The sequence below is a fragment of the Lichenostomus cassidix genome, chromosome 26 (assembly GCF_008360975.1).
Source record: "Lichenostomus cassidix isolate B80296 chromosome 26, HeHo_3.0, whole genome shotgun sequence".
In the NCBI taxonomy this organism is placed as follows: Eukaryota; Metazoa; Chordata; class Aves; order Passeriformes; family Meliphagidae; genus Lichenostomus; species Lichenostomus cassidix.
This window is the reverse complement of record NC_139506.1, coordinates 3,791,500-3,807,975: the sequence shown is the minus strand read 5'-3', so window position 1 is coordinate 3,807,975 and position 16,476 is coordinate 3,791,500. Positions and strand designations below refer to the sequence as shown.

At 52.4% G+C, this 16,476-nt stretch overlaps 2 protein-coding genes across 3 annotated transcripts; both read left to right on the top strand.

Moving 5' to 3' along the window:
* Positions 1-4,734: 4,734 nt before the first annotated feature.
* LOC146427007 (pepsin B-like) lies at positions 4,735-9,536 on the top strand. The gene is made up of 9 exons (XM_085082900.1): positions 4,735-4,790; positions 5,672-5,825; positions 6,137-6,254; positions 6,706-6,824; positions 7,707-7,906; positions 8,020-8,142; positions 8,265-8,409; positions 8,980-9,078; positions 9,211-9,536. Exons 1-9 carry the CDS (start codon positions 4,735-4,737, stop codon positions 9,361-9,363), a joined length of 1,167 nt encoding a protein of 388 aa, XP_084939026.1. The 3' UTR covers positions 9,364-9,536.
* A 675-nt stretch (positions 9,537-10,211) lies between these two features.
* Positions 10,212-16,210, top strand: LOC146427006 (pepsin B-like). 2 transcript variants are annotated; one of them, XM_085082987.1, is made up of 9 exons: positions 10,212-11,045; positions 11,630-11,780; positions 12,207-12,324; positions 13,197-13,315; positions 14,034-14,233; positions 14,414-14,536; positions 15,288-15,432; positions 15,698-15,796; positions 15,950-16,210. In XM_085082987.1, exons 1-9 carry the CDS (start codon positions 10,990-10,992, stop codon positions 16,100-16,102), a joined length of 1,164 nt encoding a protein of 387 aa, XP_084939113.1. In that variant the 5' UTR covers positions 10,212-10,989; the 3' UTR covers positions 16,103-16,210. The 2 variants fall into 2 exon arrangements, with proteins under 2 accessions (XP_084939113.1, XP_084939114.1); XM_085082988.1 differs by lacking the exon at positions 14,414-14,536.
* The last annotated feature ends 266 nt before the right edge of the window (positions 16,211-16,476 follow it).

The following is a 16,476-nucleotide window of genomic DNA, read 5'->3' as shown; positions in this document are numbered from 1 at the left end:
CTCCACGTGAGCTTTGCGCTGGGAAATCTACCTTGGATCTCTCAAACTGCTGCTTGTCACCTCCTCCAGGCAATCCAGGCTGTCCCTCCCTCCCCTCCTCGGCAAACCCAGCGCTCCCCAAGGACTCTGGGAGCAGCAGGGACAGGGATTTGCTCACACAGCAAACCCAATTCTCCAGCACATCCTGATCCCAGTTATCCCGGAGGATGCTGCACCTCTTCTAGGAAGGAGAAGAATTCCCTCGATGCTGGAGATGAGAAAGCCACCAGGACCCTTTGAGAAGTCGTCAAAATTCGTTTTTCCAGGTGGTGTGAAGAAAGGATGGAGCTGATGGCAGCTGCACGTTCCAGAGTGGATCATCCATGTCCCCTTGTGTCCCCTCGTGTCACCCTCCCCGGTGGCTGTGACCCTCCAGCGCTGCCCCAAACTCCCCGGGAGTGTGGGAATGAAAAAACTTTTGGGAATGAAAAGCCAATCTCAGCCCATTGTTGGCAGAGGGTTGTCCCAGTTCGAGCCATTAAATGGGAATTGCAGTGGCAGGAAAGCAGTTGGAATTTAGGGATTTCAGGGTGTCGTGTTCTCATCCCGGTGATTTTCCCTCTTTTTTGGAAAACATCCCAAGAGCTGTGTCTGCTCCAAGCCGCCAGGACCCTCTGAGAAATCCTCAAAATTCGCTTTTCCAGGCGGTGTGGGAGCGCCGGGAAGCAGCAGAGCCGTGCTGGGGCAGTGACCTCGCAATTCCCGGAGCTCAGGTGACACGTTTGGGATTCTCCCGGCGCAGTGTCGCAGCTTCCTCTAGTGGCCGTGGGGGAAACGGTGCGAGAGGAGGATCCAGGTCTGGATCGGGAGCTGGGGAGGGAATCCGTGTTCTTTCATCCCTTCCTTTCTGTGATTTGGGATTTTTTGGAGTTGTTTTCCCCCCTGTGGTTGTTTTATAACCCCACACAAAAAAACCACAAACCCCCACCCCCCACACCCCCCAAACCCCAACCACACACACCAAAACCCTGGGGAGGGAATCCGTGTTCTTTCATCCCTTCCCTTCTGTGATTTGGGATTTTTTTTAGTTTTTTTCCCCCCGTGGCTGTTTTATTTTGTGTGGGAATGTTCCTCCAATCTGTTGTGTCTTCATGGCTCCTTGTAAAGGTGGATTTTTTTGGATTTTCCTTTGGGTCTGGGGAGGGAATCCGTGTTCTCTCATCCCTTCCCTTCTATGATTTGGGATTTTTTGGAGGTTTTTTTTTCTCCTGCGGCTGTTTTATTTTGTGTGGGAATGTTACTCCAATGTGTTGTATCTTCATGGCTCCTTGTAAAGGTGGATTTTTTGGATTTTCCTTTGGGTCTGACATACATTGCTGGACTTCCCCCATGGATGCACAGCAGCAGGATGGGAAGCTGGATTGGGACACTCAGGGAATTCCACAACCTTTTCCAGTGGTTCTTGTCTGAGTCTGAGTTAAACCCATCCGATTTCCTCCCCTGATATTTCCTCCCTGCTGAATGCACAAGCAGAGCTCTCCCTCTTCCCTTTCCCAAGAATCTGTTGATAGGAACAGAGCTTCTCCCAGCACTTCACTGTCCTATCACAGGAAGGTTTTTTCTCCTTTAAACCATTTTCCCTCGGGGAATGAGGTGGAGAACCAGTGGAACCTTACAGGGAAGGGAAAGGAGAGGTGGTGAGGGTTAAAGGATCAATATTTCTACAGAGAGACTCCAATGTTTGTCATTCCTGAGGAATTGTTGCTTTTATTACCCAAGTTTTGCTGTTGATGGGGAGAAAACCAAACCAGGGGTGACATCCCAGCTCTGTGCTCTCTTGGAATCTCTCGGTTGTCTCTCTGTGGGATGCTGGAGGATCATTAATGAAATGATCGTTAATGAACCCATTGCTCAATTCCAGCCTCTGGGAGAGCTGCCCTGACTCTTTCTGGGAATTTTGTCTTTCCCCCAAACTGGGCTGGTCTGGAAATGCTGCTCCCAGGCAGCAGAACAGGTTTGGGCTCCTCTTCCTGGAGGGGAATTCATTAGTGAGAACCTTGGGAGCTTTGAAGTCGCAATTACAGGCCAGGGAATGGAAAAAGCTCCTTGTGAAGATGGGATCTGATGTCTTTTCCTTCCCTAATTCAATGGGATTTTTCCAGCTGAAAGGCTTCAGTGTCACCTCCAGCTCCTCCTGTGTCATTCCTGTCATTGTCACCTGTGCCAGTTCCTCTCTGAAGAGCAGCTCTGGGACCTGAGGAAGGCTGCTGGTGTGGCTCAGAGTGTGAATCTGTATGGAATAAATGGAATAAATGGACTAGGATGGTTGTGCCACGGGGAGATCCCTGCAGGACAATTCCTGCTGCTGCTCTCCCTCTGCCAAAACCACTTCCCTCATCCTATCTCTCCTCCCCTTGTCCAAAGTCCCTCTCCAGCACCCATGGAAAAATAGGAGCTCTGGAAACCACCTGGGCTCTAACTGAAAGGATAACAGCCCATTTGCCTGAAAATATTTAGGCTATGACCAAAAAAGCTTTGGTTTGTTTGCTAGAAAGTATTTAGATCATGACCAAACCCATTTTGGTCCATTTCCTGGAGAATATTTGGGTTCTAATTCAAAATGTTCTGGTTGGTTTGGGTGCCTGCAGGCAGTTTGGGAACTGTTTGTGGTTCTCTTATTTTTATTTTTTTTTTCACTGAAGAAAACCCTAAACCCTTTAGGTTTTCACCATCAACAAGCGGCAGATCCTCACCTGGCTGGGGAATTTAAATGCCTGACCTGCAGCCCAACCATTGATTTTACAGTTTATTTACTGATCTTTCCCTCACAGGAAAAGAGGAATCTCTATTTTGATGTGAGGGAAGCTGTTCCCGTGTGCTTCTGTTTTTTGTAAACCTCTGTTTTGGAAACAAAACACCAAAAGCAGCTCCGAGGGAAGGATCTGAGTGCTTTTGTGGGTTCATAAACACAGCTGCACAAAACCACGGAATCCCAGACTGCTTTGGCTTGGAAGGAACTTAAAAGATCATGGAATTCCACCATCCCAGGGTGCTCCAAGCCCTGTCCAGCCTGGCCTTGGATATTCCCAGGGATCCAGGAGCAGCCACAGCTTCTCTGGGAATTCCTTCCCAAGATCAAACCTAAATCTCCTCTCTTTCAATCTGAACCCATTGCCCTCATCTTGTCACTCCATCCCTCATCCCAGGTTCCTCTCCAGCTTCCTTGCAGCTCCTTCAGATCCTGGAATCCTGAGGGAAATCCCAGGAACAAGGTGTGTGATCCTCACTCTATGCGTGATCAGCAGATCTCTGCTGTTGGGAACTGTAAATCCATAATTCCTGCTGGAGTCATTGCCTCAGTGCCACCCCAGGGGATGACCCTGCAGGAAACAAGAGATAAAACCTGGGGATGATCCTGGAAAAACCAAGAGAAGGAAGGTGGGGATTACCCTGGAAGAACTGAGAGAAGGAACGTGGGGATGATCCTGGAAAAACTGAAAAGGAATCTGGGGATGACCTGGAAAAACCAAGAGAAGGAATCTGGGGATGACCTGGAAAAAATGAGAGAAGGAATGTGGGGATGATCCTGGAAAAGCCAAGAGAAGGAAGGTGGCAATCGCCTTCGAAAAAACAAGAGATGGAAGCTGGGGATCACCCTGGAGGAAATGAGACAAGGAATGTGGGGATCACCTTGGAAAAGCCAAGAGATGGAACCTAAGGATGACCCTGGAGGAAACAAGAGAAGGAATCTGGGGATGACCCTAGAAAAGCCAAGAGAAGGAAGGTGGGGATTACCCTGGAAGAACTGAGAGAAGGAACGTGGGGATGATCCTGGAAAAACCGAGAGAACAAATCTGGGGATGACCCTGGAAAAACCAAGAGAAGGAAGGTGGCGACCACCTTGGAAAAAATAAGATGGAATCTGGAGATCACCTCAGAGGAAGTGAGAGAAGGAACCAAGGGATCACCCTGGAGGAAATGAGAGAATGAACCTGGGGATCACCCTGGAAAAAACAAGAGATGGAACCTAAGAATCACCCTGGAGGAAACAAGAGAAGGAATATGGGGATGACCCTGGAAAAACTGAGAAGGAATTTGGGGATCACCCTGGAGGAAACAAGAGAAGGAATATGGGGATGACCCTGGAAAAACTGAGAAGGAATTTGGGGATCACCCTGGAGGAAACAAAAGAAGGAAGCAGGGGATCACCTTGGATGAAACGAGAGAACAATGACCCTGGAAAAGCCAAGAGAAGGAACGTGGAGATCACCCCGGAAAAGCCAAGCTGAAGCACCCTGACGTTCCCCAGCTCCCTGTGTCCCGGGAAAGCCTCCCCTCTCCCCATCCCCGCTCTCCCCAGCGGCGGAAGGAGCGCAGACAAAAGCCTTTCCCTGCCGAGCCAAGAGCCAGCAGCGAGTCCCTTTGTCCCGGGACAAGGTTTGCGCAGCTTCTGGCGAGCCCAGCGCCGTGACGTCGAGTCCCTCGTCCCCGATAAGCGCTGACCCTTTATCGCCTCGCTCCCCTTTGATCTCGCCCCCGAGGGCTCGCGGGCTCTGCCCTCACCTGACGCCGATTCCGCAGGATCCTCGTGGCCCCGACAACACAAAGAAGCCCTTGAGGTGCGAGAGGCGCTAATGGAAAGTGGAGGTCAGCAGATAAGAGCCGGCGCTGCCTCCCGGGATAAAAGCGGGAGCGCGGGCAGCCCGGCCCGGCTGCTGCCGGCTGCCGAGGGCTCAGCGGGGACTAGTCCGCACCATGAAGTGGCTCCTGGTGGTCCTGGCGGGTCTGCAGCTCGCCCAGGGGGCGGTGAGGTGGGTGAGGTGTGCGGGAGGAGCGGGTGGAGGGTGGAGGCTGAGGATGCTGAGCGGCTGGGAATGCAAATTCCTGCATCCCCACAGCCTGGGGCAGCTCCTGGGACATGGAGAGAAGCTCCTGGGACATGGAGAGCAGATTTTGGGTCACGGAGAGCTCCTGGGACATGGAGAGAAGCTCCTGGGACATGGAGAGCAGATTTTGGGACATGTAGAACTCCTGGGAATGCAGAGAGCAGTTCCCAGGGACATGGAGAGCTCCTGGTGACATGGAGAACTCGTGGGGATCTGGAGAGCTGCTCTTGGGACATGGAGAACAGATTCTGGGACATGGAGAGCTCCTGGGATCTGGAGAGTTCCTGAGGACATGGAGAGAATCTTCTGGGGACATGGAGAGCTCCTGGGGATGTGGAGAGCAGATTTTGGGTCATGGAGAACAAATTTTGGGACATGGAGAGCAGATCCTGGGGATGTGGAGAGCTCCTGGCACATGGAGAGCTTCTGGGGATATGAAGAGCAGCTCCAGGCACATGGACAGAAGCTCTTGGGTCATGGAGAGCTTCTGGGGATCTGGGGGGCAGCTCCAGGGACATGGAGAACATGTTTTGGGACATGGAGAGTTCCTGGGGATGTGCAGAGCTCCTGGCACATGGAGAGCTCCTGGGGATGTGGAGAGCAGATTCTGGGAGATGGAGAACACATGAGGATCTGGAGAGCAGGTTTTGGGACATGGAGAGCAGATCCTGGGGACGTGGAGAGCAGCTCCAGGGACATGGAGAGCTCCTGCCATGGCTCAAAGGAGCCCAGAGAACTGAGCCTTCGAAAATGCCCAAATCTCCTCATTTCACGCTGTTTTGTTGGGTTTTTTCCCCTCCATGCAGGATCAGTCTGAAGAAAGGCCAGTCCATCCGGGACAAGATGAAGGCGGCTGGAGTGCTGGATGATTTCCTGAAGCACATCAAACACGACCCCGTGAAGAAATACCAGCCAGGCCAGGGCTCTGTGGTGCACCAGCCCATCACCAACCACCTGGACGTGAGCATCCCAAATTCCATCACTGCCTTTTCCTCCTCCCCAGACCCCTGAGCCTCCAGCAATGAGAAATTCCATTTCCCCCACTCTTTTAAGCTTCTGGTTTAGACTTTGAGGAAGTTTTCCCCCAGCCACAAAGAGCGAGGTTTTTCCGTGTGAACAAACCCACAGTAATGATTTAAAATTCCATCTTTTGGGAGGAAAAGCAGGGTGAGAGCTCAGTCTGCTCCTGCAGGGTTGGTTTTGGGATGAATTGGGACGCCTGGTCTGCCCCTGAGCCCTGCAGCCGGATGGAGATTCCCTGTTTTTTGCAGTCCTCCTACTTCGGGGAGATCAGCATCGGGGAACCTCCCCAAAAGTTTTTGGTGCTCTTCGACACCGGCTCCTCCAACCTGTGGGTGCCTTCCACCGACTGCAAGAGCCCTGCCTGCTGTGAGTACAACCAGGATGCTCCTAGGAGTAATCAGCACTAACTGCTACTCCTAGGAGTAATCAGCACTGCGTAGTCACACTGGGGACATCACAATTCTGGACCAAAAATTATCCCAGGATGCTGATCTGGGATAGCTGGGGCTTTCCTTGGGAAGCTCAGAGCCTGGCTGAGGAAGGTGACAAAATCCCCACAGCCAGCCCAGGAATGCCAGAGGTCCTTCCTGGCAGAGAAAAAAATGGGAATTGAGGAGTTGATGTCCTGCTGCCAGCAGAGTTCACACCTCCTGATGGGAGAGTGATGGGGATTTAACTGTGATGGTTTTGCTGTTGTGATCCCTGGAGAGGAATCCAGGCAAACCCCACAGCCTGAGAGAGATCTGTCCTGCTCCCAGGGGATTATCCCAGTGAAATCAGCACATCCCCAGGATTTTCCCTCTTCCCTCTCCCCCAGTTAACCACGCCAGGTTCAAGGCCAGCGACTCGGCCACCTTCACCCCCAGTTGCCAGTCCTACAACGTGTCCTACGGCAGTGGCTCTGTCACCATCGTGCTGGGCTCTGACACGCTGCGGGTGAGTGCTGTCAGTGTCCCTGCCCTGCTGGGTCCTGCCTGGATGTCCCCACAGAATGAGCCCCAGATCTCCTGTCCTGTGCAGCCAAAACTTGGGCAGAACCAATATAAACCATTTATTGACACCCTCAGCCACCCAGCTGGGCTTTGGCTGTGTTTTACCCCAATTCCTGGGGGTTTTCCCCCAGTTTTCCATGCTGTTGTCACCAGCTGTCACCCTGCAGTGCTCTCAGAGCAGCAGCCACCCCTTGGCTTCACCCAGCTGAGCCCAAATCCCTGTCGGGGTTTGACTCTGACTAAACGCCAGGCACTTCGAGTTTCTCTTGCTACAGGAAGAAAACTATAAAAACACACCCCAATCTCGTGAGTCAAATGAGATAGGACACTGGTTGGTAGGAGGATGCACAGAAGGAAAAAAAGAGGGCAAACAGGCTCCAACTTAAAGTTGCAAAAAAGTGATTTAATTACTTAACAGAGTTGGAGGATAAAATGCAAGGCAATGTCGCTGCTGAGCCACTAGCAGAGAAAAAACCTGGATTCTCAGTGTGGCATAAAAAGAGAGCTTGTATTATTTAATTCCAACTTATATAGATTTTTCAGAGGTCACTCAGATTGGTCAGTCAGAAACCTCCCCCTAGGCCTGGTTGGCCAGGCCTGAACTGTCCAAATCTTGAGACACTGTTTTTAATAACATCCAAACTTTATCTTTTTTTATAAAACACAGGAGAAAATTCTCATGGGAAAGACCTGTGCTAGCCACAAGGCACAAATAAAATTTTCTTACATTATTTTGTTCACCCCCCCCCTTATGAGATCATTTTTATTCACCCCCTTTCCTCTTTTTAAAACCAACCAAAGCCACCACATTCCCCTTTCCCTGCAGATCCAGAGCATCACCGTCACCAAGCAGGAGTTTGGGCTCAGCCAGGAGGAACCCACCCAGCCCTTCTACTTCGCGGATTTCGATGGGATCCTGGGAATGGCTTACCCCCAGCTGGCAGTGGGAGGGATGGCCACAGCCCTGGAGGGGATGCTGGAGCAGAACCAGCTCCCTGAGCCCATCTTCAGCTTCTACTTCTGCCGGTAAAGATCTGCCCACCCTGCTGTGCCCAGCGTGGGAGTTCCTCGGGGGTTTATCCCCTCTGGATCACACGGATTTCCCAATCCCTGCTGCTGTGGCTCTGTTTTTCCTGCAGCCAGCCCACCTACGAGTATGGAGGAGAGCTGATCCTCGGGGGGATTGACCCTGGGCTCTTCCAGGGGGACATCACGTGGGCGCCGGTGACACAGGAGCTCTACTGGCAGGTGGCACTTGACGAGTGAGTGGTGTTTGTCCCTCCCGGCTCAGCTGCAGGGCTCGATGATTTTGGAGCTGACAGATCCAGGGTTTCGGGGACAGAGGCTGCCCAAAGCCACATCCTTGTCCCTGCTGTCCTCGCAGCTTTGCCATCGAGCAGTCAGAGGACAGCTGGTGCAGCCAGGGCTGCCAGGCCATCGTGGACACGGGGACATTCCTGCTGACCGTGCCCCAGGAGTACCTCGAGAGCATCCTGGAGGCTCTGGGGGCTCAGGAGACCAGCTATGGGGTGAGTGCAGGGATTTTTGGGGGGCCCTGGATGGGGAATCAGAGTTGTGGTGTCACAAAATTCACGTGGCACCTGCAGAACAAGGGACAGTGAGGACGAGGGGACATCAGGCTGAGAAGGTTGGGAATGTTCAGCTTGGAGAGGAGAAGGTGGTGTGGAGATCTCACAGCACCTTCCAGGAGCTGAAGGGGCTGCGAGGAAGCTGGAGAGGGACTTGGGACAAGGGATGGAGGGACAGGATGAGGGGAATGGGTTCAGATTGAAAGAGAGGAAAATTAGGTTTGATATCGGGAGGGAATTCTGCCCCGTGAGGGTGGAGAGGAGCTGGGATGGAATTCCCAGAGAAGCTGTGGCTGCTCCTGAATCCCTGGGAGTATCCAAGGCCAGGCTGGACAGGGCTTGGAGCAACCTGGGATGGTGGGAGGTGGAATTAGATGAATTTTAAATTCCTTCCAACCCAAACCATTCCATGATTCCACGCTGTGGCACTGCCAGGGGATGGAGTGTTTGTCACCCTGCTGTGCCAGGCTCTGTCTCCTGTCCCTGCCAGCCCTGTCCCTGTCCCCACAGTACGCCGTGGACTGCAAGGACACCCAGAGCATGCCTCCCATCACCTTCCTCATCGGCGGCGCTCAGCTCCCGCTCTCCCCCTCTGCCTACGTCCTGGACGTACGTTCCGACCTCATCCCGCCAAATCCCGAGGGAATTCCAAATTCTGGAACAACCCAGAGCTCCCTGGCTGGCTGTGCTCTCTCCCTGGCGTGTGTTTGAGGCTCTGACCTCTGTCACTCCCTCCCGCAGAGCAATGGCTACTGCACCCTGGGCATCGAGGTCACCTACCTGCCCTCCACGGACGGACAGCCCCTCTGGATCCTGGGGGACATCTTCCTGAAGGAATATTACACCATCTTCGACATGGCCAACAACCGCGTGGGCTTTGCCCCGTCGGTCTAGGAAAAGGAGGAAGGGAATTCCAGTTCCTCTCCCTGCCGACGCTGCTGGGGTGCCACGGCATTCCCAGGGACATTTCTGCTCCTTTCCCTCGGGATTTCCGTGTCCTCGCCGCCTCCTGTAACAAATAAAACGTCCCAAACGGTCTCTGAGCTCCTGGGTTGGTTGGGAGCATCCCGAGGGGTTCAAACTCCCTTTCTCCAGCAAGGTGAGTGCTGGGATAAACTCCACAAAGCCCCAGGGGTGGGCAGTGCCACCTCCAACCCTCGGGGAACCTCAGGGGGGAAGCCCCCCGACCTCCCTGGCAGCTGGAAAAGGGTTGAAAAAGCTGGGAAAAGCCCTGTGGTTTATCCAAGCTGGGAAGGTGAGTCACGACACCCCGGTGACCCCTAAACCCTGAGGTGGGGCTGTTCACTGAGGGAAAACTGCACTGGAATATCAGGAATTGTGGGTGGGTGTGACCGAAGGGGATGGGGAACACCCTGGGCGGGGGGAGGTTGGGTGACCCTGCTCTTTCCCAGGATCCAGACTAATTTCCTGGAATTTCTTTATCCCTGGAGCTCATTTAGACGCATTCACAGCTCTGTCACTCTCCGCGGGAAGGACACTCTTGGTGTCAAAATATTGACACAGCCTGAGCGTGCTGGGACAGATTAGGTGGGACAGCAGGGAAGGACATTCCTCCTCCTCCTCCTCCCTCTGGAATGGGAAATTCCTGCTGGAAATGAGGTGCTGGTGGCCAGAGGGGACAGGGAAAGGTTGTCCCTGCTGGTCTGTCCTGTCCTGTCCTGTCCTGTCCTGTCCTCTCCTCTCCTCTCCTCTCCTCAGGATCTGTCCAAGTCAAGGCAGATCCACCAGGATGCGATGGAAGAGGAAGGGGAACTTTAGGAGGTTTGCTGAAGATTCCAACCATCATTCCATCTCCCAAAAAAACCGGGATGGAATCAGCCAGGCCGTGCAGCTCTGCAGGCACTTGGATCGCTCCTGCCCATTCCCAGAACCCAGCAGCAGGAATTTCCCTTCGCCACGGAGGGTGTGTGTTTCTCCTTTGTTTTCCGGAAAGCTCGAGCCGGGAGAAAAAGCCTTTGAGATGGTGATAAGGACAGCGTTTCGCTTTTTATCGGATGCCCCGTGTTTGGTCTCGGTATCGGAGGCACTGGGTGAGGAGGGAAATCGGGGTGGGTGAGGTGACAAACTCACCGTGATTTGGTGACAAACTCGCTGCGATTCAGTGACAAACTCACCGCGATTCGGTGACAAACTCGCCGCGACTCGGTGACAAACTCGCTGCGATTCAGTGACAAACTCACCGCGATTCGGTGACAAACTCGCTGCGATTTGGTGACAAACTCACGGCAACTTGGTGACAAACTCGCTGCGACTTGGTGACAAACTCACGGCGACTTGGTGACAAACTCGCCGTGATTTGATGACAAACTCACCGTGGCTTGGTGACAAACTCACCGCGATTTGATGACAAACTCACCACGACTTGGTGACAAACTCACCGCGATTCGGTGACAAAGCGGCGGTGGAGGGTTGGAAGCAGGGATTGAGGGAAGGAGTGAGATCCTGGCTATTCCCAGCCTGTCCCGGAGCTGTCACCGAGCCTTGGCCACCAGCGGGGCCATGTGGGGACTGGCGATGGTCCTGCTGTGCCTCCCGCTCGGGGAGGGGACAATCAGGTGGGTCTGGGGCAGGATTGGGGTGAGGATCAGGGGTGTGGGGTGAGGATTAGGGGTGAGGATGAACGGTTTGGGGTGAGGGTCAAGGGTCTGGGGTGGTGGTGACGGGTTTGGGGTGAAGATCAGGGGGGTGGGGCAAGACTGGGGTGAGGATCAGGGGCCTGGGGCAGGATTGGGGTGACGATGAGGGGTTTGGGGTGAGGCTGAGGGGTCTGGGGAGGACAGGGGAGCACATCTGGATCTCGCTGCCTTCTCCTGCAGAAGGAGGGGCAGGATGGGGGTGAAGATCAGGGGTTTGGGGCAGGATTGGGGTGACGATGAGGGGTTTGGGGTGAGGATTGGTGGGAGGATGAGCGGTTTGGGGTGAGGATCAGGCTCTGAGCAGGATTGGGGTGACAATTGGCATGTGGGGCAGGATGGGGTGAGGATTGGGGTGAGGATCAGGGGTCTGAGGCAGGATTGGGGTGAGGCTGAGGGGTTTGGGGTGAGGCTGAGAGGTTTGGGGTGAGGATGAGGGTTTTGGGATTAGGATGAGAGGTCTGGGGAGGACAGGGGGGCACACCTGTGTCTCTCTGCCCCCGCAGGATCCCCCTGAGGCAGGGCAGCTCCGTGCGGGAGCTGATGAGACACAAGGGGCTGCCCGAGGAGTTCCTGAGCAGCCTCCGAGGGGATCCAGGGAGGAAATACCAGCTCGGAGGGGCTGTGGGGTATGAACCTCTGCTGAACCACCTGGATGTGAGTGAGAAAGCTTTGACTCTCCCCCCTGAGTCGGCTTGGCTTTTTGGGAATGCCTTCTTGCTCTCCTGGCTCCCTCCCATCCCCAGTTCAGCACCCTTTTTGGGGTTTTTTTGGGTTTAAAAAAACTCAAAAAGGGTTTTTTTTTGGGTTTAAAAAAACCCAAAAAAGTCATGGGGAGGACAGGAGGCATCAGCCGGGGTTGGAACAGGGAAATCCTTTCTCCAAAAAGCAGAGCTGATGGTTCTGGAGCAAATCCACCATTCCTAGCCTTGCTGCTCCACATCCAGGGCAAACCATTGTCTCTTTCTGTGTTCAGTGCCCTACAGGACCACAAATCTGGGGTTTGAGCAGAGGGCACAGAGCTGAAAAACTCCAAAAAACCCTTGGGCAGGAGCAGAAACCCACCCCCACTTTCCTCCCCAGACCTTCTACTTCGGGCAGATCGGCGTCGGGACCCCTCCCCAAAATTTCCTGGTGATCTTCGACACCGGCTCTGCCAACCTGTGGGTTCCTTCCACCTACTGCCAGAGCCCAGCCTGCGGTGAGACCCCTGTGGCAGCAGGGACAGGGACACCTGTGCCACTGATGCCTGATGGGTTTTTGTCCTTTTTCGTGATACTTTTATACTCTCTTTATTGTGGCTAGCACAGGTCTTTCTCGTGAGAACATTTTGCTGTGTTTTACAAACAAAGATAAAGTTTGGATGATTTTGCAAACAGGGTCTCGAGGTTTGGGCAGTTCAGGCCTGGCCAGTCAGGCCTAGGGGGAGGTTTTTGACTGACCAATCTGGATGACCTCTGAAAATTCTATATATATGGAAATCAAAATAATAAAGTCTCTTTTCTTGCCTGAGGACCTGGGTTTCTACTTCTCTGCTAGCAGCTCAACAATGACACTTTATATATATCCTTTTACCCTTCCCCATTCCTGTGCTTTTCACTCCCTGTAGCTCAACCCTACATGTTTATAACCCTTAACCCTACATGTTTATCACCCTAGTACTCTTGCCCTGCTCAGAATCCTTTGGGGAAGATGAAACAAACCCCAAAATCTCCAAAGCATGAGGCACCAGCCTTGAACAGAGTCCCATCACTGAGACATGTTTTTGTAAATTAAGTTGTAACCTTTTTGGGGTGAGGTAATTTTAATAGGGGGCCAATTACTTCATTTGTTAGGCTTCTTCTTGGAGAATTTTAGATAGGGATGCTAATCTAGGCTGTCCATAAATTGTGGGGATATCATTGGGGTTGGGTTGTCAGTGTGCATCTGGGATCCTATTAAACCAAGGCAATACCCTTTTCCTATACTGCATGTCTGTGTCTCAAAATTGTTACCAGTGATTTGGGGGCTTTGGGGCCACCAAACTGTGGGTTTGGTGGGGAGCTGGGGGTTGTCACCTTCTGTCCCCTGCAGAGGACCACGCCAGGTTCAACCACAGCCTGTCCTCCACCTTCGTGGGCATGGATGAGAGCTACACCCTGAGCTATGGGTTTGGGGACCTGGCCGTGCTGCTGGGGTGTGACACTGTGACAGTAAGTGACCCCCCGAGGGGCTGGGGTGTAGCCAAGCAGCCCAAATGGGGTTAAAAACCTCAGGAAATACCTTAAAAATGCCTTTTTATTCTGGGGGTTGGTGGCTGGTTAGTTTAAGGTGTGTCAGCGTGAATTCATTCTGATATTCAGACCTGCAAACAAACTCATTCCCACTCCTCTGGGCTTTCCAGCCCTGATTTGGGATAAGGAAGGGATATCTGCAGCCACAAGAATTTGCTTTATGTGAATCTGAGCTTTGTCCTTCCGGGATAATAAGGAATGTTCTGGGTGAGGCTTGCACGGAGTGAAAATGGGAATTTAAGCTGATTTAAGAGGCGAAGTTGAGTTTGGGGGTGTTTTAATAAATAAAAAATGGGAATTTAAAGTGATTTAAGAGGCAAAGCTGGGTTTGGGGGTATTTTAATAAATAATAAATGGGAATTTAAACTGATTTAAGAGGCAAAGCTGGGTTTGGGGGTACTTTAATAAATAATAAATTAACAATAAATTAATAAACAATTACAATAAATTAATTATAACTAAATAATAAATTTATAAAATAATCAATAAATAAATTTTTATGGAATAATAAGGGTAAGAAAGGACAAAACTGAGAGTCAGGCTGCTCAGTGATGGGGAAAAGCTCAGCCTCTCCCAGGGCAGATTCCCCTTTGTGACCAAACCCTGACATCTCCCATCACCTTCCCCATCCCTCCAGATCCACAACATCCTCCTCAGCAACCAGGAGTTCGGCCTGAGCCTGGATGAGCCCAGCAGCCCCTTCTACTACCTGGATTTCGATGGGATTTTGGGCATGGCTTACCCGGCCGTGGCCATCCCTGGTTTCCCCACGCTGCTGCAGAATTTGCTGCAGCAGGAGCAGCTCAGCAAACCCATCTTCAGCTTCTACTTCTCCCGGTGAGACCCTCAGGCAGAAGCTCCCTTTCCCATGGATCCATCCTTCCCTCCCTTCTCCCCTCACCCCTCTGTGCTTTGCCACTTTTTTGGGGCAGAAATGCAGATTTTTGGCCTGATTTTTGGCCTGATTTTGGGTCTGATTTTGGGTCTGATTTTGGGTCTGATTTTGGGTCTTTCCAGCAACCCCACGTATAATTATGGTGGGGAAGTCATCCTGGGAGGGGTTGACCCCCAGCTGTTCTCCGGGGAGGTTTTATGGGCTCCTGTGGTCCAGGAATTGTACTGGAAGATCAGCATTGAGGGGTGAGTGCTGCAAAATTCCGAACATTCTGGGGTTTGGAATGGTTTGGAATGGGTTTGGAATGGTTTGGAATGGGTTTGGAATGGTTTGGAATGGGTTTGGAATGGTTTGGAATGGGTTTGGAATGGTTTGGAATGATTTGGAGTAGGTTTGGAGTGGATTTGGAATGGGTTTGGAATGATTTGGAATGGGTTTGGAATGGTTTGGAATGATTTGGAGTAAGTTTGGAATGGTTTGGAGTAGGTTTGGAATGGGTTTGGAATGGTTTGGAATGGTTTGGAGTAGGTTTGGAATGGGTTTGGAATGGTTTGGAGTAGGTTTGGAATGGATTTGGAATGGTTTGGAGTAGGTTTGGAATGGTTTGGAGTAGGTTTGGAATGGGTTTGGAGTGGGTTTGGAATGGTTTGGAATGGGTTTGGAACAGGTTTGGAATGCTTGGAGTAGGTTTGGAATGGTTTGGAGTGGGTTTGGAATGGGTTTGGAGTGAGTTTGGAGCAGTTCAGAATGGGTTTGAAAAGGGTTTGGAATTGTTTGGAGTAGGTTTGGAATGGTTTGGAGTGGGTTTGGAATAGGTTTGGAATAGATTTGGAGCAGGTTTGGATAGGGTTTGGAATGGTTTGGAATGGTTTGGAGTAGGTTTGGAATGGTTTAGAGCAGGTTTGGAGTGGGTTTGGAGTGGGTTTGGAGTAGGTTTGGAATAGATTTGGAGCAGGTCTGAAGTCTTCCCCGACCCCTTTCCCGCTGCTCCTCCAGGTTCTCCATCGGGCCGTCGGTCACTGGCTGGTGCAGCCAAGGCTGTCACGGCATTGTGGACACGGGGACATTCCTGCTGACCATCCCAGCCCAGCTCCTGCCAGCCCTGCTGCAGGCTCTGGGCGCACAGGAGAGCGACGATGGGGTAGGTGGGCAGGATGGAGATGGTGCTGAGCTGTGGAGGCTCCCAGAGTATCCAAAAGAGCCAAAAATCCCACCTGGAACAGCCCTGCAGCGGTGTAAAAATGAAATAATCTGATAAACGAGGGCCTGGCGCTGTCAGAGCTGTGCTGACCCTCAGGGAGGGTGGCCAGGGTGACCACTGGAGAAAGGCCAGTGGCCAGGGTGACCACTGGAGAAAGGCCAGTGCCACTCCCGGGTCTCCTGACCCCTCCTTGCCTCTCCTGCAGTTCCTCGTCGACTGCAGCGCTGTCCCCAAAATGCCCACCCTGTCCTTTGCCATCTCTGGATCCTGGTTACCACTGCCTCCCGCTGTCTACGTCCTACAGGTAGGTGGGATTCCCCCATCCCAACGGGAATTTGCAGTTCTGCCCGGGAGAAAATCAGAATTTCTTTCCTAACACCCAACTCCACGGAGCTTTCGCTGCCTGCCTGTGGCCGTGGGGATGGAATTGGCCTGGAATTGGCTTTTTTTCCCCCAGAATGATGGTATCTGCACCGTGGGGGTGGAGAGAACCTACGTGGCCTCTTCCAGTGGCCAACCCCTCTGGATCCTCGGGAATCTCTTCCTCCGGCAGTATTATTCCATCTTCGACATGGCCAACAACAGGGTGGGCTTTGCCACGGCAGCTTAGGGATGCCGAGCGTCATCCTAAAAATTTCCGGGGAGATTTTATCCCTGGAACGCCTCTCTCGGATCCTGGTGTGGTGTGATGAGCAGGGAATAAAGGGCTGTGAATCCAGCTCGAGGTTTGCCGGCATTTTGTGGGATTTCAGGTGCTCATGGAGCGTTTGGATTGCAGAAATGACAGATTTGGGGACTTTTTCTTTTATTTTTTTATGGGCCTCAGATCCTTGCTACAGCTGGCTGGGGAAATTCGGATGAGTGGGAGAATTTCATGCTGCAATTCCTGGGATTTCAGATGCTCATGGAGCCTTTGGATTGCAGAAATGACAAATTTGGGGGCTTTTTTTGGTTTTTTTGGGTTTTTTTTTCATGGGCCCCAGA